At 34.7% G+C, this 21,969-nt stretch overlaps 1 protein-coding gene and 1 long non-coding RNA gene across 2 annotated transcripts; one reads left to right on the forward strand and one right to left on the reverse strand.

Moving 5' to 3' along the window:
• Positions 1–3,383: 3,383 nt before the first annotated feature.
• LOC104896121 (ethylene-responsive transcription factor ABR1) lies at positions 3,384–8,571 on the reverse strand. Its single transcript, XM_010682827.4, has 2 exons — positions 7,765–8,571; positions 3,384–4,373 (listed from the first exon to the last, which is right to left on the reverse strand). Exons 1-2 carry the CDS (start codon positions 8,249–8,251, stop codon positions 3,487–3,489), a joined length of 1,374 nt encoding a protein of 457 aa, XP_010681129.1. The 5' UTR covers positions 8,252–8,571; the 3' UTR covers positions 3,384–3,486.
• A 6,898-nt stretch (positions 8,572–15,469) lies between these two features.
• On the forward strand, positions 15,470–16,422 carry LOC104896114 (uncharacterized). Its single transcript, XR_790400.4, has 3 exons — positions 15,470–15,763; positions 15,839–15,996; positions 16,067–16,422. It is a non-coding gene; the product is annotated as an uncharacterized LOC104896114 (long non-coding RNA).
• Positions 16,423–21,969: the final 5,547 nt, after the last annotated feature.

Here is a 21,969-nt window from a genome sequence, read left to right on the forward strand (position 1 = left end):
AAACGACAAAGTTGATGTCCATCTACCAGGGAGAGAAGGAGAGTCTGAGGGATTACATTGGCCGATTTAACTCTGAGGTCGTACCATCCACAGTCTCTAAGAAGAAGTTTCCCTCTTAGCACTGATGACGGGGCTGAAGGAAGGCACTGCCTTAGAAGCTACTTGTGCCGTAAGAAGTTGACTAGCTTAACAGAAGTTAGAGGTGACCATGAGCCGGGCCTGGACATGCCGAAATTTGCGCGTCAAAACCCGTTAATTCGGAACGGGCCATGCAAGCTTTTCGGGCCATTTTTTGATCGGGCCCGAATTAGGCTAAATTTTCATATTCAAGTCGCTCGTGGCCTGAAATTTTTGCCCAAAAAATCAATTCGGGACCAACCACAAGCTGAAAAATAGTGCCCAAAATCCGCTCATTTTCGGACAGGGTTAGGCCCATGTTAATCACCTCTAACAAAGTCTCTGCAAAACCGATGATTTTATCCGGTGGAAGAGTTCGACAAAGTGGCATCACCTAAAGGGTATGAGGGAGATGGTAAGGAGAAGGAGAAGCAGAAGAAGAATGAAGACTGTAGTCGGAAAGATCGCAGACATGATGGTTTCGATAGAAGGGAAGAAAGCAACTCTGTGAAAAAGGGTAGGGAAAGAGAATCCGAACAATACCACAATTACACTCCTTTAACGGTTTATAGAGCAGAGATCTATAAGATGCACAAGAAGGGTCATAAGTGGCAACAGCCTAGGAAAGTCAAAGTGATCTGACATGACTTCCACCGACATTAAGGCCATGTCAATTCTAATTGGAAATACTTAATAGACGGGATCGAAGATATGATCCGTAGAGGACACTTCAAGCCGTATCAAGTTCCGTCTTACCAAGAGATGCCATTTGGAGATGAAGACGATAAACGATGGTTATTGAAAGAAAGATTAACCGAGATTCATGTCATCTCTAGAGTCCCCGTCCATGGTGGTAGCGTACATGGAGCTAAGCCTAGCATGATGGAAGTTCGGCAACATGTGAAGTACCACAATACGGGAAAATGGCTAGCGCAACCACAAATGTCGTCTGTTCCATTTACAACGAAGGACACAAAAGGAATCATCCCCCCCCCCTCCGGACGATCCCTTGGTCGTATCTCTGCAGATTTCTAACGTGATGCATCGCATTTTAGTTGATAGCGGTAGTTCAGTCAACATCCTGTTCTTGCCAACATTCGATAAGTTGGGTTCAGTGATTTCATGTGTGAAACCGGTCTCATACCTAGTCATTAGATTCAGAGGGGCATTAGTAGTCCCATAAGGCACTATTCAGCTTTCGGTAAGGTTGGGAGAAGGAGCCCAGCCGTTGACGTACCAGTAGCTTATAATGCCATTATTAGGCGACCACTGATCCATGACAGTTAGGCCATAATATATAACTATCACATGACATTGATATACACATCAAAGAATGGCAAGCTAAAAGGCTCAGAGGAAATCCAGAGTCACCTAGAGTATGCTTCTTAACGACACTAAAGATGTCGTCCCATAAAAGACTGACATAAACTCCACCGTCAGAAAGAAAGAGACGACGGGTAGAGAATAAAGTTGGACAAGACTTGTCCATGGAGAATTTTGAGGCGAGGCCCGCGGACTTGCCGCAACCTAGCCTAGAAGGAGAAACACAAGAGATAAGATTCGAGGCTGACAAAACGGAAAGAACGGTCAAAATGGAACTGATTTATTAGACAATGTCAAAGTAAACCTAATATACCTCATTATGCAATATGCTGACATGTAGACATTCTACGCAGACGAGATATCGAAGATCGATCCAGTAGTTATAGTTCACCGACTGAATTTCAACGAAGATGTTTGGCCAGTAAAGCAAAATAAGAGAAATTTCTCTTTAGAAAAGAATGTTGCAATCAAAGAGTAAGTCGATAAGTTTCTTAGGATTCCTGACAACACACCGAGGCTATCTTTGCTACGACTTGTCTACTAATAAAATAATTATTTCTCAACATGTCACTTTTCATGAGACCGAGTTTCCCTTCTGTAATCTCAGAAGATATCAGCCCACCGCCTATGATTTTTTGGATTATGATCCCCTCATTCCTCCTCTTCTTCAGCCCACTCCTATCACGTTTGGGCCGTATGACCCCACTTCTAGGCCTGACACGCGTCCAGCCTCCCCTCCTAGTCCATCTCTCTCTCTCAGGCCTGAGCTTGTGTCCCTTAACCCCACCTACATCCCCTCCTCACAGCAGCCCACCTCCCCTATAAAGCCCATCTCACTCGCTTACACTCGCTCCTCTCCCTAATGCTCCACAAAACAGCCCGCAAATGATGACCCGAGCCAAGCACGGAATCTTCAAGTCAAAAATTCCACTAACTATGCTCGCCCATACCGTATCTCCCATTCCCAAAAGTCCCATATTGGCCCTACAAGATCCGAATTGGAATGTCGCCATGCATGAGGAATTTAATGCTCTTACTAAACAGCACACTTGGGAACTTGTTCCGAGACCGGATGGGGTCAATATTATTCGTTGTATGTAGTTGTTTTGTCATAAATACAGGGATACAGGGGATCTTGAGCGCTACATTAACTTACACTATCAAACACCCAGAAATCACTAATTAGCACCAAACCGCCAATTGACCAGGATTTCCAAAAACTTCACAAAATCCCGCAATTGAATTATTCAAGAACTAATGCTGCAAATTTCAAACTAAAGATTTGTGATGAGCACTGGTTTTGGCGATCTTACTGGGGCTAACATAGGAGATGAAGAGTTCTCATACAAAAGGATTTTTAATCTTGAAGGTTGAGAATTGAGATGGATGAATGTGTGATAGGGTACTAACTTAAGTTCAACTAATTAATTTAAGTTAGTTCAACTAATAGCTACTTAACATTTAAAATACAACTTCGCCTGCGAAATTAGTAACTTGTTTTAGGATTACAATGTGTAAGAAAAATCTAAGTATACCATATAGAAAAGTTAATAGTTGAACTACATGTAAAATTTTCCTTAATTCTTTTACTGAAACTTAATAAGCCGAGGAGAATAAAATCTTAATCATCCATTCATTTTCATGAAATCTTTGTTCAACTAATATTCTTTCATTAATCTCTTTTGTATAGCAAAACTTTGCTTTTGTTTACAACATCCAAATTTACATTATTATTGTGATCAAGACATCAAGTGCTAACAACTCTCCCACGTATTAAAAAACCAAAAAAAAAAAAAAAATCAAAAGAAATAGTCTCTAAATCCCGCCCTCCATCTACTATATATAAACCCACCTATTACATCATCTACCATTACGTCTACCAATGCCGACGTGGTGATCTTCAAACTTCTCCAAAGCCATAAACCAACTATTGTTAATCATGATGAATACAAAAATAAAATGTAATTGCAAAGAACATTATAAATTTTCCCGCCTAAAAACAGAATCTGATGAATCACAATATGAAAGTACCAAAGAATTCAAATTTTAGTTGGAAGAGGACGGAGGTTGATAAGGATTAGATTCAGGCCAATAACTCTCTGTAAAACTCGAACTGCCGCTATTGCTACCTTGTGTTGGAGGCCGAAAAGTCATTGTTTGCTCACCGGAGATATTCTGGGGATACTGCAAGTTAGCCGGCATTGATGAGAATGATAACGAGGGAGAAGAAAAGGAGACAGGAGGATCAGGAGCCACTAATTCCCGCGAAATGGAAGGATATAGTATGTGACCAAAGCCAGGAAAGTTGAAATCAGTAGAACTTTGTAATAGTTGAGAGTATTCCCAGTAATCTCTTGCTACATCAGCAGTATTCTGCTGCTGCTGCTGCTGCTGCTGCTGCTGCTGATGCTGATGTTGATGTTGATGTTGATGTTGCTGATGCTGTGAAGGATATTGCTGTTGTTGGAAATGGATTGTCTGAGATACTCTGTTTGTAGGGAATATTGATCCTGGTACTGGCACAGGTGAGATTCCGGTAGTCGTTGGCAGGGAAGGGCGAGCAGGTGGAGGGATGGATTGGACGAATTCAGGGAAGTTGAGCTTGGCGCGGTTACCACGAAAGCGGAGGGCGGCTTCATCGTAGGCACGTGCTGCAGATTCTGCTGTGTCGAACGTTCCTAGCCATACTCGGGCTGCCTTGTGTGGGTCGCGTATTTCAGCGGCCCATTTGCCCCAGGGTCTCTGTCGGACTCCCCTGTATCGTCGTTTTCGTTCTCCACTTTGGGGTTCTTCATTGGCCGAGGCATTGGTATTGGTGGTTGTACGTTGTGGTTGGCTGGACGAGGTGATTGTTGTGGTGGTGCTGACAATGGAGCTGGATTGGGAACGGGATTGTGTTTGTACTGGACTTGGTATGTGTATTTCCTCCTTCACTGTGGACAACAGATAACAAAGTATTATTAAGTGGGTATACTTTGTTCAATGTGTATCAGATTAATGAAATCTTAACTAATACACGCCTAATGATACTAATGATAAAAAAAGTGCATTTATAAGATCGAGAATCTCAATAAGCCAGTGTAACCATAAAAATAGACAGAGGACAACTAGCAAGTAATGTAAGTTAAGATATGAAAATTTTACCATTCTTTTTAGCGATACTTACACAGATAAAAATAATTACTATTATTGGACTTAGAAGAAATTGACACAATATACAAGTTATCCCCACCGTCTTACCTACATAGATCAAAAAACACATATTTTTGGATCTAATTGTTACGCCTTAATTTATGGTATAACGACAAATAAACACCACCGCTTCTTTTGAGAAAAAAAAAATGACATGAAATGAATGACAAAATGGCATAAAATTCGGAAAAAACTTTAACTACCCAGTGGGTCAACAATCCACTACTAATAGAAATAAATAAATAGTGGAATACAACTCATCAGTTCTAATAGTTTTTTCAATGCTCTATTTCTAGTTGGTTAACTACCCACCTGGTAGATGTAGCATTACCCATAAGATTCATGTCATCATTTATACAGTCCATGTTATTTTTGTTGAATTCTATGTCATTATGTACATTACACAATAAATTATGATGTAATATGTTACACCTAAGACGCACTCAACAAGAAATCAACCCCAAATCACCAATGTAATTTTATTTTTTAAAGTTGAGAAGATATCTTAGCTCATTGACGTACTCTTACCATGAACAAATAAAGAAATACATGCAATTAGCATCGCGATCCTTACGTTAAAATGAAGGAAGTTTTTATTTTCAAGAATTCACATTTCTTTGTTCAAAAGTAGCCAAGCCACTCATTGAGAACAAGTCATGAATCATCATCATGGATGAGAACAAGTCATGAATCATGAGCAGTGGTAGTTATGGATAAATATTGTAGGTCATCTCCTGTTACATTACGTATCTATTAATAATGATAATATAAAACTCCCTTGAAAATTATATATTATAAAAAGATTATGAATTATGTAAAGAACTAAATATCTTCCAAAAATAGAAAATTGATTAAGCTAGCAAATACATGCACTTTGTTGATAAATGAATGAAGCTATGTATAGAATTTGATAGAGAAATTCATTATACTAAATAGATTATATATATTGAAAGGTGATAAAGAATTATGTCATGCATGTAACTTTGGTTTCTCTATGCGTAGAACTCAAATTAATTTATTCATATTTCTCAACATTTGATTTAGAAATTAACTTTTAAAATGAAGAGGATTTAGTATTTCCCATTATGCATGAATATTATAAAGATGTAAAACTATTGTTTCAAATAATGTAAAAGAACGCTTCTCTAGCACACAGAAAAGAAAAAAAAAAGGATAAAAGGAAGAGAGAGTAGAGAAGTAAACAAAAAATTAAGTTAGACATAGTTTATTAGTTTACTACGTACTAGTTGAATCATATAGTAGAATGGTCGTCGATTAAGATAAGACTTGAGGTTAACTTCTTTAAACCGGAAGTGAAATGGATAATTTTTTTTTTTTTTTTTTTTGAGGGGAAGTGAAATGGATAATTATCCAACCTCAAAGAAAACTTAAAGAATAAAGCACTTCATTACATAAAATAATGCTCCCTTTTTATTTTTTTTATCTTTCTCACTTAGGATTTGTTCTCTTCGGCATAAAACAGCTGAACTGAACTGAACTGAACTGAAATGAAATAAAATGAATAGTGATATGTGAGAGTAAAAGTATTGTCAAGAGCTGAACTGAACTGAATTGAACTGAACTAATTTGAACTGAACTGATCTGAACTGAATTGAACTAAACTGAATTGAACTGAACTGAAAATAAGATGGGGAGAACAGACCCTTAAAATCTTGACACTATTCACAATTAGAGAGAATCTTTTAGATTTTTCTTAATATATGATAAAAAATATAACCATGTGAGATCTTGTTTGATTCGTCTCAATGAGTATTGTATTAATATTCAATTATTACAATTTTTACTAATATGTATGAAAGATATTTAATGTAGAATAAGTACATTGACAAACGTGCAAAGTTAAAGTAGGAAATATAAAAAATACAAGGGAGTATGAGCTAGGGATTAACTAATTAACCCTACTCCAAAAACCAGCTTTATCTTCTTTGTCAGGTCAATTTTTTTTTCATCCACTTCTTTGAAATGTTATAGACTCGATCGATCTTCCTAAAAAAAAAAATTCTAGTTCTGCAACTGAATATAATTTGTTACGACTTCTATTAAATTATAGAAAAAGTATATGCACCAACCTTATTAATCTAGATTATATTATGATTACATAGTAAAACAATTTAGTTAATCTGAAAAAGGTTACTAGCTGTAGTAATAAGTTGTCATATAAATAATCCGACAGAAAAAAGTTAGTAATTTTGGTAATCTACTGTAATATATTAGAACTATTGTATTATGCTGATATTAGCATGTTGATAAAAATCAATACTTCATAATGATATCTAATTAGAACTTGCGCCATCACGATAGAATTGGCAAGAAGAAGATGAATATTCCTTGTTTTTCGAAGTACTTAAAAGTTTTAAACGACATGACTTTATTGTTTTTTTCTTTTTGGGTGCTATAACATGACTTCATATTGCTGAATGCTGATAAAGAAGCATTACTATTAAGGCAAGCGCACATGTTATAAACGTATCTAACGAATTACTGTTACAAAACTAGGAAAATCATAGAGAAAACGACAATTCACGGGATATTTCCCATTCTATTGTTGTTGTGGGGTAAAACTGACCTCAACATCATAAACTACGACTCGGAGGCACGTACCAAAACAAACTTTAACTAGTAGCTAAAAAACCACAAATATCAACCTAAGAATGATAAATGTTGTAAATAACGCTCGGAACACCTCTTCTCACAGGTGATTAGTAGTCAATCTCAAGTTCTCTTTCTAAAACTCTTCTTCACAAAGAAATTTGGAAACTACTCCTTGAAGGTTCAAGGATCGAAAATAACTCATGCAATATAATTTATAACCCTCACCGTATCAAGATCAATAATTCGTATTATTTTGAATACTAATTAAAGTTTACGGGGTTAAATATACCCGAGCTATAATTTGTGATATCAAACCTAATTTTGCATCGTTGTAACATCTATCATATATCTCTAACATTGATTTTTAAGAAAACATGTGAAGATGAGATAGATAGATATAGAAAAAAATCAGACCTAGAGCAGAGATTCTAAATACTACCAAATTAATAAAACGTTGCAATTAACATTAAACTTTTAAATGAAGCAAACTTTGCCAAAAAAAACGGAGGGAGTACTTACCACCACTTGCACTTGTTGACGATTCTCCTCCACCACCTCGACCACCACTGCTGCCACCAAAACCGCCATACATGAACGGAATATCCCCCAATTCACCACCACCGCTTGCACTACCAGTATCTTCCCTCCCTCTCTTTTGGCCGACCGACGTCTTCGACGACGTATCAGGGTAGCCATACGAATAGACGTCGCTCCACTCACCACCACCACGGCCCGATACGACGTCAGTCAAAGCCATAACCATAGCAGAAGTCTCCCAATTAGTCCGATACACGGGCGGCGGCCGCACCGCAACTTCAGCTTCAGCTTCAGAAAGTCCTCCTTGTTGATAATCAGCTACCACCATGTTGACCCCTTCTTCAGTACTCACTGTTGTTGTGCTGCTTTCTCTCTCCTCATCTCCACCGTTGATTCTTCTACCGCCACCGCTTGATGATGAAGGAAAGCCTTGGTACTCTCTTTGGTTCGCCACCTTTGACAAACACATGTATAACACGTAACCCTCTACTTCTATTTTCTTTTCTCAAAAAAACTACTAATTTGGAGAGAACTACCCAAATTTAAAAAGATATATATAGCTTCTGTAAAAAAAATCTATATATTATTTTTCCAGAAGATTAAGGTTTTGAAATGAGAGTTTGATTATTTATGCTAGCACGCACACGCATGGATAATGGATTCGTGCCTTTTATTTTTTTTGTTTTTTTAAGCCGCTAAATTAACAGGGTTGTTACTCTGAATCTGGCCATGTTATATCAAAAATATTTCGATATTATATAGTTTTGAAAAATAAAAATAGGAGTTTATATTCGAGCATGTGACATAATATATATAAATAGAAAAAATGATAAAAAGGAGTTAGAGAGAAAATTTATAAAACAGTTGCCGACTAAGATGTGTTCACACGCACATAAACATTAGTACGTACAAAGCCTAGTGGGGTGAACGAGGAGTTCGTTTGGCTCTTGTTATGTGTTCGTGGCTAGGTCGGTGTAACATAAATAGATGATCATCGTTTCAAATTTGGATTCCTTTTCTTTGATCGTATTTATGTTTTGTTCAAAACAATATATAGTAGAGGTCCTTCAATTCCTTTTGTCAATATATATAATAATACTCATTTTAATTTATAAAAGGTGTGATAATTATGTCTTAGATTCGAACTGATTCTCGTTATATTAGCGAGGTGCTTTTAGCCGAAAATATTGATCTAGATTATGAAATGGAGTTTGTTTACTTAATTTTATTTACAATATATAAAAATATTACCTCTTATATGTTTTTTTAAAGAAAAAATAATTGTCTATCTTAATAATTTAGCGTATTTCACAGGAATTTTAGCTTTATATGGTGCAATTCCTACAACCTAAAAGAGTTTGAGGATTGCTCTACTAGTCTCTAAATTAGTTGGATTTTGTTGGTGAAGGATGCATGTTTATAAAAATTCTACATACTAAAAATAAATTACATATTACTCCTTTCTATCTTAAAATAATAATTTTTACTCTGACTACTAATTTATACTACCATGTTTAATAAGAATTATGTGATCGGTCTATTTTTTTAATTTTATAAAAGGATAATGATTTAAAGATATAATATTAATGGTTAACTAATGTTTGTATGCATCGACTGATATGAAAGGTTTTAAAAAGTGAATCTCATAGTGTACAATTGATGAAATTATAAGTATTAAAATCATGGAGTACCAATAATTGTTTCATGGCCTCGTAAAGTTGGAACAATATCTACCCCAACATAATATTAATAACCACCAAAAAAACTCCAAACCCTAAAAACACCCCCGCCGCAAATATTCACCCCAGCGGGTTTGACTGTCGCACGAGCCACCTCGGGCCCCTCACGCCGGCAGTCGAGCCCTCTCTCTTTCCATTTTCGTTTTTCGTTTCTGTGGTTCAGGTTTCGTTCTGTATTGCTGGTTTTCTTCCAGGCAACCATTGTAGTCGTGAGTCCCCCACCCCCGTAGTTATGCTAGTCATGTTCCTCTTTTCTGGTGGTTATCGAATTTCGTCCCCTTTCCCTATCGTGCATAGGTAGTCCCTTCCCGATCCCATGCAGTTTCGTGGGCTTCCTCGTCCCCTTTCCCCCCTGTTATGCGTCGGGCTTCCCCCTCCCCCTCCCCCCTAGTTGTGTCAGACTCCCCTTTCCCCTTCCCCTCCCCTAGTTGTGTCAGGCACCATTCGAGTTTTTCAGTTGTCATGTCATGATCTCCTGTTCGATTTCTTCAGTTCAGTTCCCCTTTGTTGGTTGTTTTTGTTTCTCGGGCATCCCATTCTCCTCCCCCCAGTCCTTGGGCTTCCCTTTCCCCTTCCCCCTAGTTCTAAGGTTAGTGGTTTTTTTCACAGTATGTGTGGTTAATCTCATAGTTAGTGTAAGTTGGTCGCTTTAGAGTTGCTCAGGCTATAGTATGTTGTTGGTTATGGCAATTGAAAAAAGTTTGCCAGTTGGATAAGGGATGGTGGTGTAATGTTGTCGTAATAAATTCCCCGGTTTTTTTTTTTTTGATGTAGGAATGGGTGAATCACGAGGGTGTGAAGTGTTCATGTGGTCGAGGCATTATTCGATGTTCATGGTCGGACCTTGTATTTTCCGGTTTTAAAGGCCGGAGGTGTGTTCGGGAGCTCACCATGTTTAGCTGTATTTTTCGCTCGCCAATGACCTTCATAGTCTTTGCCTTGAAAAATTCAAATATGCAAGTGGCACCCCAGTTTCATTTGGTGGATTTTAGCACACCCCGTTTCTCCTACCTTACAGAGAACATGAAATATTATCGAGAGAGAGAGAGAGTCATGAGTCACCTAGGGACGCGAGAATCCCAAGTGTTAGAAGTTCGTTGAGATTGCTCATGCGGCGAGATGCGGTTCTTGCCTTTGGTTGTTCATTGTCTAGCTCGTGAACGACACTCGCTTCTCCTATCACTTCCATCCGTCATCAGAATTTTGACTCCACCAGCCCAACTATCGACCAGTGACACCCTCCTTAATAGGCGACTCTTTATCGCTTTTACTTAGTTTTGTTTTTTAGGGTATGTAAGAGCTCATAAAGCTCCTTTAGGTTTTCCTTTATTTATGTTTGATTGTATTAGTATTAGCATGTACTTCCTTGTTTAATTAATGTACGTTTTCTCAATGTCAAAAAACGTTAGCGAGTACCTTTCATATATTAGAATAGCTAAAGTAAAAATCTTATCAAAATTCAAAAGTATGAGAGGAACCAAGTATTATCATGCTCCATGCTTTTAATTAAGTATTTTAGGGGGGAAGGAAATGAAAATTTCTACAAGCCTTTATGTGTTCTTTACAATATTTTTTCATGGATAGGAGTATCTCTCAATAATTTCTACAAGCCTTTATGCTTTTAATTAAAAATGTTTCTACGCCCTCCATACTATTTTAAAGTTTCTAGTTTGACTTTTTTTAAGACTCAAAATACTCTAATTATGACTATCCAAAAGGAACAGGAGGACCATGTCAATTCGTCAAAGTTTATGATAATTTATATATGTGAAAAAAAAATATTTGAGATTTTGTTAGATTTCAATCAATGTTTATTTTTAAAATCTCATATATTTCATTATTTTTAAAAATTATTATTGTCAAATGAGTGTAGTTGGAGATCATATAAATTTCGAATATGAAGATCTTTGAAAAGTGGGGGGGAGTATATTGTTTGAGATTTGAAAAATCGGGATTAGCTACTTGTTAATTAGTGTTCTATTTAAACTTTCACCTTTTCCATGCATAATTATAATTATTAATTAAATGATTTAATACTACATCTTCAAGTATCTACTTACATAAAAAATAATTCTATCAAATTACGTCATAACAATACGTTTTTTTTACTCCATTTGTCTTTATTTACTTGTTACATTTGCTTTTGTACGGTCTTTAAGGCGTTATGTTAACCCGTGAATATCTCTGAATTTATCCAAGTAAAATATATAAAAATTTGATAACATACTACATATCGAGATGAATTTAATAAGACTAAACATCACTATGTTTTTACTTCTTAAAATTAGTCAAAATTGATAAACTTTGACTCTAAAAAGAAAATATAACAAACAAATAAAGACAAGAAAAGGGATTAAAATGTTGAAAGTGGAATGTAAAAAGCATCGAAGATTAAATCGAGGGAGGATTTCAAATCAAATTAGAAAGTATATTTATAGTCAAATCAGGAGATTGCATTGATAATCTTCGATGGTGCCTGAAGGCTGAAAGTATATTTATAGTCAAAGTAAAGGAGGGTAACTCTAGCCCAACTGAATTTGAGTTTGATGGTGCCTGTACTGGCCCCATTATATGACATATCGGCGACAAGTTGAATACGAAACAGAAAGTAGGGAAATTATATTCGCCCACGTTTCGACCGCTGTTTTTCCAACCATGTTTTTGGGCTTTCGGGGGATGGATCCTCTAACATTGTGCCAAGCAGAAAAGGGGAGACCTAGCAAAAATGAGTTATTATTTATTTGGTGCTGAAAAACACTTATCTCGTTTTTTTATTTGCTACATTATTGTTTAAGGAATGAAGTCACTACTCCTTCCGTTTCCTAAAGATCTTCCCACTTACTGTTCCTACAGATATCAAGGAAAATCAAGTTGTGTGGGGCATGATGTGAGTAAAGTAGGAGAGAGAAAGGGATTAAGATAAATAAACAAATAAAAAGGGCTAAAGTAGGAGAGAGAAAGGGAGTAAAATTGAATTAATAATGTAATGGTGGACCATATGATAGTGACATGAGAGGGTAAATAGGGAAATTTGTTTTGCCAAATAAGGAATAAAGCAAAAGTGGGAAGATCTTTTGGAAACACCCTTAAACGGAAAGTGGGAAGATCTTTAGGAAACGGAGGGAGTAACTTTGACCAATTATTTTGATTATTTTATAAGTAAAAATGTAGTTATGTGTGGTCTTGTTAGATTCGTCTCGGCGTGTAAATTCATAATATCAAATTTTTATAATTTTTACTTAAGCGAAGTAAGAGATATTAAATAATGCCTTAAAAAACCGTTCACAACAATGTAGCAAATAAAAAAACGGAGGGTAGTATAAGTTAAGGAAGAGTTATGGTGTCCCTCTATAAAAAGATTTATATATCGCTAATCTCACAAAAAAATAATAAAGAAATTTTTTTGAGAATTCTTCCTTAATTGTTTAAAAATATAGGTAATAGAAAAGACATTACAAGAAAAATACATAAAAATGTGTAAAAAGAACAAACTCACAATTGAAATATGAACTGGTGACTAAATCAATTTTCAAACAATCATAAAAGCAAATACATGCAGAGTTTCTTACCATCTAAATTCTTAGTTGCAATGATAATTATTTCAAATAACATGCATTAATAAATCAAATATAATTAAAAAACTTAGAGAATATTTATTTTTTAATTTTTTGGAGCTCACAATCAGTTGGGATAATAAATTATTAAAGAGATAAGCATACATCATCATATAATACCAATTCATAATTTTTTTTTTATTGAAGCACTACTCACCATAGTATGTCTAAAAACCTCAAATACCTAGTGAAATTAAATTGAACTACTACTCGTTGAATATGCCTATAAAATATATGTATTTTAAGTAAATAAAAAACATAACCTAGATCATTGTTTAAAAGGAGAGTTGTTGAGTTATCTACCAAATACAAGATAACATATCCTACCTCGATATAGCCATTTCTGGAAACATTACTCATTTACTCTTTACACTAGAGCAATGCAAATAAATAAAATCATACGCTCACCAATATTCACCATAAATATTACACTATTAAGTGAGATTTAACACTTTTTGATGTCACTGTTAATATCAATATATTGTCGCATGCATCACATGTATAGAATGCTCGTTATAAATAATAAAAAAGGCTATGTTTGGGAAGCATTTCAGTTATCTTAAATAATAAGGTGCTAATATATTTTAGATGCTAAAAGGATTATTAGTGTTTGGAGAGTGCATAAAATAAAATTTATGGTGGTTAAAATGACTTAAATGATAGGTTACTATTTTTACCTTTTGAAAATCACGTGACTGAAATTTTTGAAAATATTTTTTAAATCTCAATAACAACTAATTTTGCCAAAATAATTATCAACTTAAGCATTTAATTTTGTCAATCAGTTAAACTAATTAGCTACCTTATCAGTTTTAGCACCTTATGAGTTTCAGTTTTATCTTAAGTTTTAGTTGACTTATCATTTTCAAGATATTTTCAGCTAGTATTGCCAAAGAAAACCAAAGTAATTACTTCCTCCGTTTCTTTTTACTCGCTACACTTCTCATTTCACGGACTCCTAGGCAATTTTTGGAGAAGAGAGAGGTAGAGAGTAAAAAGAAAAGGGACCCATGTGGAAGGAGAGAGATAGAGAGAGTTTATTACCAAAAAAAAAAGTGTAGCAAGTAATGTAAAACTTCCCATAATGGAAAGTGTAGCGAGTAAAAAGAAACGGAGGAAGTAAGTTAGATATTACATTCTAAAGTGGACTTTTATGTTAAAAAAAATTAAACTAGTTATTGATCTGAATATTTGATAATCAATTATTTTGATAATTAATATGTGGATAGAGATAAACTAGATTTGAAATACTACTTCCTCCATTAACCATTTAGTCGTAAAAGTTTGACTTTTGAGCTAGTCAATGCAACACTATGACTAGTATTAGCATTGATAGTAAAAAATATTATAAAAGTATATATATCTTGAAAATAGATATTTCAAATAATTTATTAAGATATACTCCCTCAGTTTCTTTTTTATATACACACTTTTTTTTTAGTCCTTTTCTTTTTAGTCTGCACACTATTGTCTTTTCTATATTTGGTAATATATCACATCTATTTTCTCCTCTTTTTCCACCCATGTCATTCACTTTTTTAATATTTTAACACACTCTTTTGTTTCTCTCTCACACTTTTCAGTTTCTCTCTCCATCTTTACAGTTTCTCTCTCATACTTTTGTACTTCCTCCTTGATTCTCGCTCCCCCAAAGTTAAGTGAGTAAATTAATATGAAACGGAGGGAGTATATTTTTCCTTCTATATCAATTACAAACTATGGTTAAAGTGACATGAATGTTGTAAAAGTTAAATTATTGCAACTAAAAAAGAATGAAGAATTTTATATATATATATATATATATATATATATATATATATATGTTGAGGTACGATGAATTTCCTTGTAAGGAGGGAGGAAATTGAAATCCTTCTTTGTAAGGGGTGAGATTCAATCGCAGGATCTCTGAGATCGGAGGTGATGCCAATACCACTAGGCTATTACCTGCTGCTCAATGAAAAAATTATATGAAAAATTGTTGAAAAGTTCTCGTATTTAATTATATACTCCCTCTGTCCGAGAATACTCCTGACACTGAATAAGCCACGTAGTTTTAGATGTTAAATTGTTTGGTTATCAATTATTATTTTATTGAAAAGCACTAGTAGAAAAATGACGATTTGCGTCCCCTCATTTGCGTCGCACAGAAACGGAAATGACGCAAAAGGTCATTTGCGTCGCACGCGAAGAAGGGTGCGACGCACATCTTCGCAGATCTGCGTCGCATGTTAATTTAGTGCGTTGCAAAAGCCCAAATTGCGTCGGACTTCATGACCCGTCCGACGCAGATTCGCGGCCCATAACCCGCGTGTTTTTGGGTTTAAACCTAAAAACTAAAAAATCCTTAACCTAAACATTTCAGGGCCGCGCGCTTCCTATCACTTTCCTCTCTCTCTCCTTCTCCCATTTCTTTCCTTAACCTAATTTCAGCTGCCGTCATCTCTCTCTTCTTCTCTCTCTTCTCTCTCTTCTCTCTCTTTCTCTTCCTTCTTCTTCCTCTCTCACTCCATTTCGTGAGTTCTCACATCAACAATTCCACAGTGCGGTAACTTGTTCAAAGAACGAACTTCATTTCGTTCGTTTTCACATGAACAATTTCGTCTGCATCCGTTAATCTATCATTCGAAGGTAATTTGTCATTTTCTTTTTCTTTTTCTTGTTTTTCGCATGCCTTAATTGTTTGTAATATGTCATTTTTTTCAGATCTTGTTTGAGACCTCATTTTTTCATTTTCGTGAATCTATCATTCGAACTTCATTTCGTTCGTTTTCACATCAACAATTTCGTTCTTCGCACAGCAACATTCGATTAGCAACGAACTTCACAAAGAGTGATTTCGTTCTTCGCACTCCAAAAATAAGGTAAGTTATTTATTTTTCTTTTTCTTGTTTTTCGTATGTCTTAATTGTTTGTAATTTGTCATTTTTTCAGATCTTGTTTGAAGACCTCATTTTTTCATTTCGTGAATTTTTCGGTTTTCATTTTTCGCAACGAACTTCACAAGGAGCGATTCCAGATCTTGTTTGAAGACCTTGTTTGAAGACTCCAAAAATAACATCGAGAAGGAAGGTCAAGATGCGAAGGAAGCTCCAACATTTTTCGCTGCATCTTCGTTTTCATTTTTCCAGATTTGTTTTTATGAATTATTGTAATATTTTTCCAGCATTTTCGTTTTTATTTTTCCAGATCTATTCGAATTTTTGTACGGTATTTTTATTAGTTTTATTTTTCCAGATCTATCTCTACACATTCATTGTCATTTTTTAATTGAAGTTTGGTTGTGGTCATTTGAAGTTTCTGTTCGAATGCTCTGTTCGAATGCAAATTAGATTTTTCACCTCGTTTTTCCTCCTACTCTTCTACTGTTAGATAATCATCTTTGCAGTATATTCTAGGTTTAAAAAAAAATTTTTTTTTTTATTAAAATAGTAATTTGCGTCGCACATAGCCCAAGGTGCGACGCAAATCACTAATGTGCGTCGCACCCTAGGCAATGTGCGACGCACATTACCCTCTATATTACTCTGAATTGGGCTGGAATAGCCATCTGCGTCGCACCGTATACGAGTGCGACGCAAATAGCTGAACCATTTGCGTCGTTTTCGCATATGACGCAGATCGTTTCTGAGTCATTTGCGTCGAGAGCTTTGGCGTCGCACCAGAGTCCGACGCAAATAGGCGCCTCACATCCGACGCAAATTGCCTTTTCTGTACTAGTGAAGGTAGATGTAATACGAGTTAGTAAATAGTAAAAATAATATTACTTTATTTGGTAGAGAGTGAGTGTGGGCCAATGGTTAGAGTTAGTAGGTAGTAGGAGTGATATTACTTTATTGGGAAGAGAGAGAGTGTGGGCCAACAGTTAAAAAGTAGAAGTATTAAAATAACAGTGTATCATATCTAAAAAAAAAAAGAAATGTAAAGAGTATTATGGGACAGATGAAAAAGGAAATTATAAAGAATATTCTGGTACAGAGGGAGTAATATTTTAAAAACAGGGGTAAGAAAACAAGTCGAAGACGTCACCACAGCTCTTGCTTCACGCATGCACACCTCGTAGCATGCACAAGTGCTACACGTCATGCACAATGGCTATGCGATCAACGATACCAAGACGTGCGTCCGCTATTAAGAAGCGTACTTGCGTTACTGAGAAGCATACTTGCGCGTGACGCATCCTTACTTCGCCTACGCACACTAACAACGCTAGGTGCATGCATGCCAATTGAGCGGCCTATGTGACACTTTTTTTTTTTTATCTTGATTTCTATCCTAAATACAATATTCAAGGCATGTTGACATACATGAGATAATTAACTAGTTTTAATTGATTTAGTAGATTAAGTACTTAGGCTAGAAACTTGTTTTCAAAATGGGTTTTAAATATAGTTTTGGAATGGATTTAGAAACAAACTATTATAATAGATGATGGGGAATTAAGGCTCATTTTTATTTATTCTTTCATAAGAATTAAGTAGACAGTGATACGGGTTTTATTATCAGACAGTTATAAGAATAGGGGATAGAGATAAATCTATGTGCATATGCACTTAGATTCCCACTGATCGTGAACATTACGATCAAGTTGCATTAAACTAACCGATAACACAAAAATTGACTCCCTATGTAGGTATCATTATCAAGATACATAATCTCTCATGCATGCCTAGAGGCGACACTTTAAATTTGAATAGTGGTCATTCAACAAAGTAAAACCCATATACATGCTCCTTCAAATAAAAAAACCTTATATTTGCATTCAAGAGAATAATGAGTAATGACCAAAGGAACATGTGGAGGCTGTAATAGAGTTTTCACCTTCCAATCATTGGTTGAGGATTTAAATTCTTATTACCCCACCTTTGGTAAAGTTAGGACATTTGTTGTGATAGTTTCTAATTACGAGTAAAATTATCAATTTATAGTTTTTATGACTAAAATTTTATTATGAGTTGGAATCCCTTTGTCTCATTTCATATGCAATGAAAATATATGCAATAAATAAGAACATTATTTTTATTTTTTAATTAGAAAATTAAGTCAGTCCAAGAACTAACCCCTAGAAAGCTTTTTTGATATTCGAATGCCTTTTAATACAATAACAAGTAATTTTGTCACTATATTCTAACAAGAAACCCTAATTATCAATCTAATTTAATATTCGAATGAAATCAATTTTTAGTTTAATAAACAATATGTGTCGTTTGGAAGCATGAATTATTCAAACTCATAGTAAATTGATTTAACACTCATTTATGTTCTTAGACGTGAGTAAGAAAATTATACATCTATGCTTTTTTTAGTTTAAGAAACTATTTCTACTTTTATGCCAATTTTATTCTCAACTCTCCCATGAAAAATTTAAATCTATTTGAATTTTCAAGCAATTTGGGGCTTTTAACATCCTTTTTTTTATCGTGGTACCTAAATTTTTTTTTTTTTTTGTATCTATTACGTTTTTCTATTTTTTCCATTAATAATCCACATTTTTCTCTCTTTTTGACACTTTTGTATCCAACAATTGGCCTGGGTAATTTATCTCTTTTAATGAGAGTTTGAAATTTGAGTTTCTTTTTCTACCTTTATGGAAAGTCAGGGTTTGCTATTCAAGATGTAGTTCATTGTTTTGTTGTTATCTACAATTTTGCAATCGGTATTAGATTGACGTTTGTCATTTAATTACATGATGAAATAAATATATCCCTTTTCAAGACTATGCTAGAATGATAGAATTAGAAGTCTGCATCATTCAGCGAATAAACAGAGAATATGCTTATTGCCAGATTGGTTTATTGTCACTATAGTTACAAAAAAGAAGAAATTTATTTGATGAAATATGAATTTTTTTTCTTTAATATCTATTGTAGAAGTCATATGCCTTTAATAATGAAATTAATCTTTTCCTAAAATAAAAAAAAAAACTCTCCCACCCTTATGGGAATTAAAAAAACAAAGTATGAACATAGCAAACGGTGGCAAATTTAGTCAAATAAAATCAATTTTATTAAGTAAAGCAAATTGATAATACCTTTGTTTTTTTTTTTTTTGTTCTTCCAAGACTTAGTTTTCCCTTCATGAAAACCAAGTTATGAGACTCTAATGACGCACCATTAACCATTAATTTTTAGTTTCTTTTTAAGAGTATTTGGGGAGAACAAAAAATTATGGAGGTAGTATACGCAATTTAAAATGCTTACTTTAAGAAGTTAAAAATAAAACTATGAAATAGTAATTATACAATTACAAATAGAGTAGTTTTGTTATAATTTATGAATTTCTCAAAACTAACACTAAGTTGGAAAATATATTTAGTACTCCCTCTGTTTCAAAATATAGTTCCTGTCTCTATTTTGGGAGTCAAATTTTACAAACTTTGACCAAATATTCTCATTAATGTATAAAAATAATAAACTCATGTGGAGTCTTGTTAGATTCATCTCAATTTGTACATTTATAATATCAACTTTTTATACGTTTTACTAATACGAAATAAAAAAATGTCATAAGTTAAAGGTACTTGTTGGAGACTGTGCAAAAAGAAACACAAATTATATTTTGAGACGGAGGGAGTACTTGTTTTCATCTAGATATCTGAAAATAATAAAATACAAGTTAATGTTTTGGTAATGCACAACAAGGAAAAACACCATCTATATATTAATTCAAGGCTTGGATATACATGGTCTACAAGAAAAACACCATTTAAGCAAAAAGACAATTCATTTATTTTTGTATACATTCTTGTAGTGCATAACCGGAACATCAAACTTTAATTTATTCATCTTATGTTCTTCCGGAAATTTCACAATTAGGAACTAAAAAAATTGAAATAGGCAGGGTATCAATGTGTTCAAATTTGTAGGAATTTTTTATTTTTCACAAAGTATTTGAAGGTTGGTGAGGAGAGTGATGGTACTTTTCTAACATATGGTACCTCGTGCCACGTGAAAACACCGTTATAACTAACTTTAAGCAATTAAAATCTTTAATAACTATAGTAATGACAACCAAGAAGTTCGTACAATTGAAGTAAAATCACTTAAAATTTATTCTAGTTATAGTCATCAATACACGTTCTTTAGATGATTTTGCACCATTAAAGAAAGCACAAAAGCTATAATTGAATAATTTAGTTTGATTCCTATATTGTCTAGGACAAAATAAATTAGTATAATTAACAAGTGTTAACTTTGACCAAAGAGGAGTTGTTAGGCAACAAGTGTTTCGGTAAGATTTTGTCGTTATCGAAAATATTGTTTGTGCTCGACCGTTTGATTTAAGCTTTAGAGTTTACAGATCATTGGACTAGTGCAATGAATGACGAAAACGCATGAAGATATGGATGACACGTGATGTCAATGAGGGATGTCAATGAGGGGGGGGGGGGGGGGTTGGTGAGGGTGTGCATTATCCTATTGATTCATCTCACCGTGATCTAATCGATCCGATCCAATCAATCGAAACTCTGATCTTATTTGAATATTTGAAAAAATTTAGATCATTTATGAATTAGGAATTTTCAATTTTTAGATTCCAGAAATATCTAAAATAAGGAGATTTTTTCGGATATTTGATTCGACATATCCGAAAATATATGTTTTTAAAGAGAGGTATTCGAAAATATTTGATTCCATGACCGCACATTCGAAAATATCTACCTAATCAGAAACTTATTTTATGTATTTTTCCTATAAAAAAAATCATTTTTTTAATTTTTAGATATCCACTAAATATGATCTAAATTTTCGGATTTTTTCATATCAAATTCGGATCGCGTTTTTCTCAACTTGAAATTTTCGGCGATCCGAAATTTCGGATCGGATTAACGGAAATGAACACCCTGCTGTTTGGTGGACACATGGCACGCATTTTTAATCGTATAATTATGCAAGTATTTATGGACATACGTTAGATAGCAATGTGTGTATGAAGATCACAAGTAGTGGGCTGTACAATTGGTATAGAGTTCATATTGTGCCTTTTTTTATATCTTATTACCAGTTCACCACCCTGCTTAAGCCAACATACAAATTTCTAAAATATTTTATTTGACAATCTCTATAAATTAAGTAGACACAGCACAGTTAATTTTTTTAAGAAATAGTAGACATATAGAAATTGGATATGTTATGATTGTCACGATAACGACATATGGAGTGAGCCTTGGATAGGAGATGAAAGAGGGAGATTTATTGAGAGCAACAGAGTGGATGGTTTGAATGTGGTGCATGATTTGATTGATAATGAGACGAAAGAGTGGAATGTTGAGTGTCTAGAAAGGAATTTTGGGGAGAGAGATAAGACACGTATCTTATCAATACCACTGAGTTCTAGGGCGGTAAAGGACTAGTTAATTTGGGCTTTCTCAAAAGATGGTCTCTATTTGGTGAAAACGGCATATATGCTAGGGAAAGGGGGCAATTTAGATGATTTTCATCGAGCTTGGGTTGTTTTGTGGAATTTTGATGTATCACCCAAGGTGAGACACTTTTTGTGGAGATATTGCACAAATACACTACCATCGAGGGAGATCCTTCGGGCCCGTTATTTGCTTGATGACGGGAGCTGCCCTTGGTACCATGATGCGGCCAAGACGACGCACCACGCTATCTTTTCATGCCCTCGCATCCAAACATTATGGATGAGGCATGGCTGCGAAGCCATGGTGAGCGCGGGAGTTATTTGGCATGGAATATTTGGGCCGAACGCAACCGTTTTGTTTTTAATTTGAGAATGTTGCTCAACCTCCAGTGGTGGTGAGCCAACGAGTGGGGAGGCGAGTTGAGGAGCACAACGAGTATACTACTCGAATCTATGGGCAGCCAGGGAGGGTT

Source organism: Beta vulgaris, chromosome 1 (genome assembly GCF_026745355.1).
Source record: "Beta vulgaris subsp. vulgaris cultivar EL10 chromosome 1, EL10.2, whole genome shotgun sequence".
Lineage (NCBI taxonomy): Eukaryota > Viridiplantae > Streptophyta > Magnoliopsida > Caryophyllales > Amaranthaceae > Beta > Beta vulgaris.

What these genes read in the sequence shown, in the direction of transcription:
- LOC104896121 (XM_010682827.4), bottom strand. Translation starts at nt 8,251, where the DNA reads ATGTGTTTGTCAAAGGTGGCGAACCAAAGAGAGTACCAAGGCTTTCCT. An exon ending in GTCAACAAGTGCAAGTGGTG is followed by an intron (nt 4,374 to 7,764) that starts GTAAGTACTCCC and finishes TGTTGTCCACAG; the next exon opens with TGAAGGAGGAAATACACATA.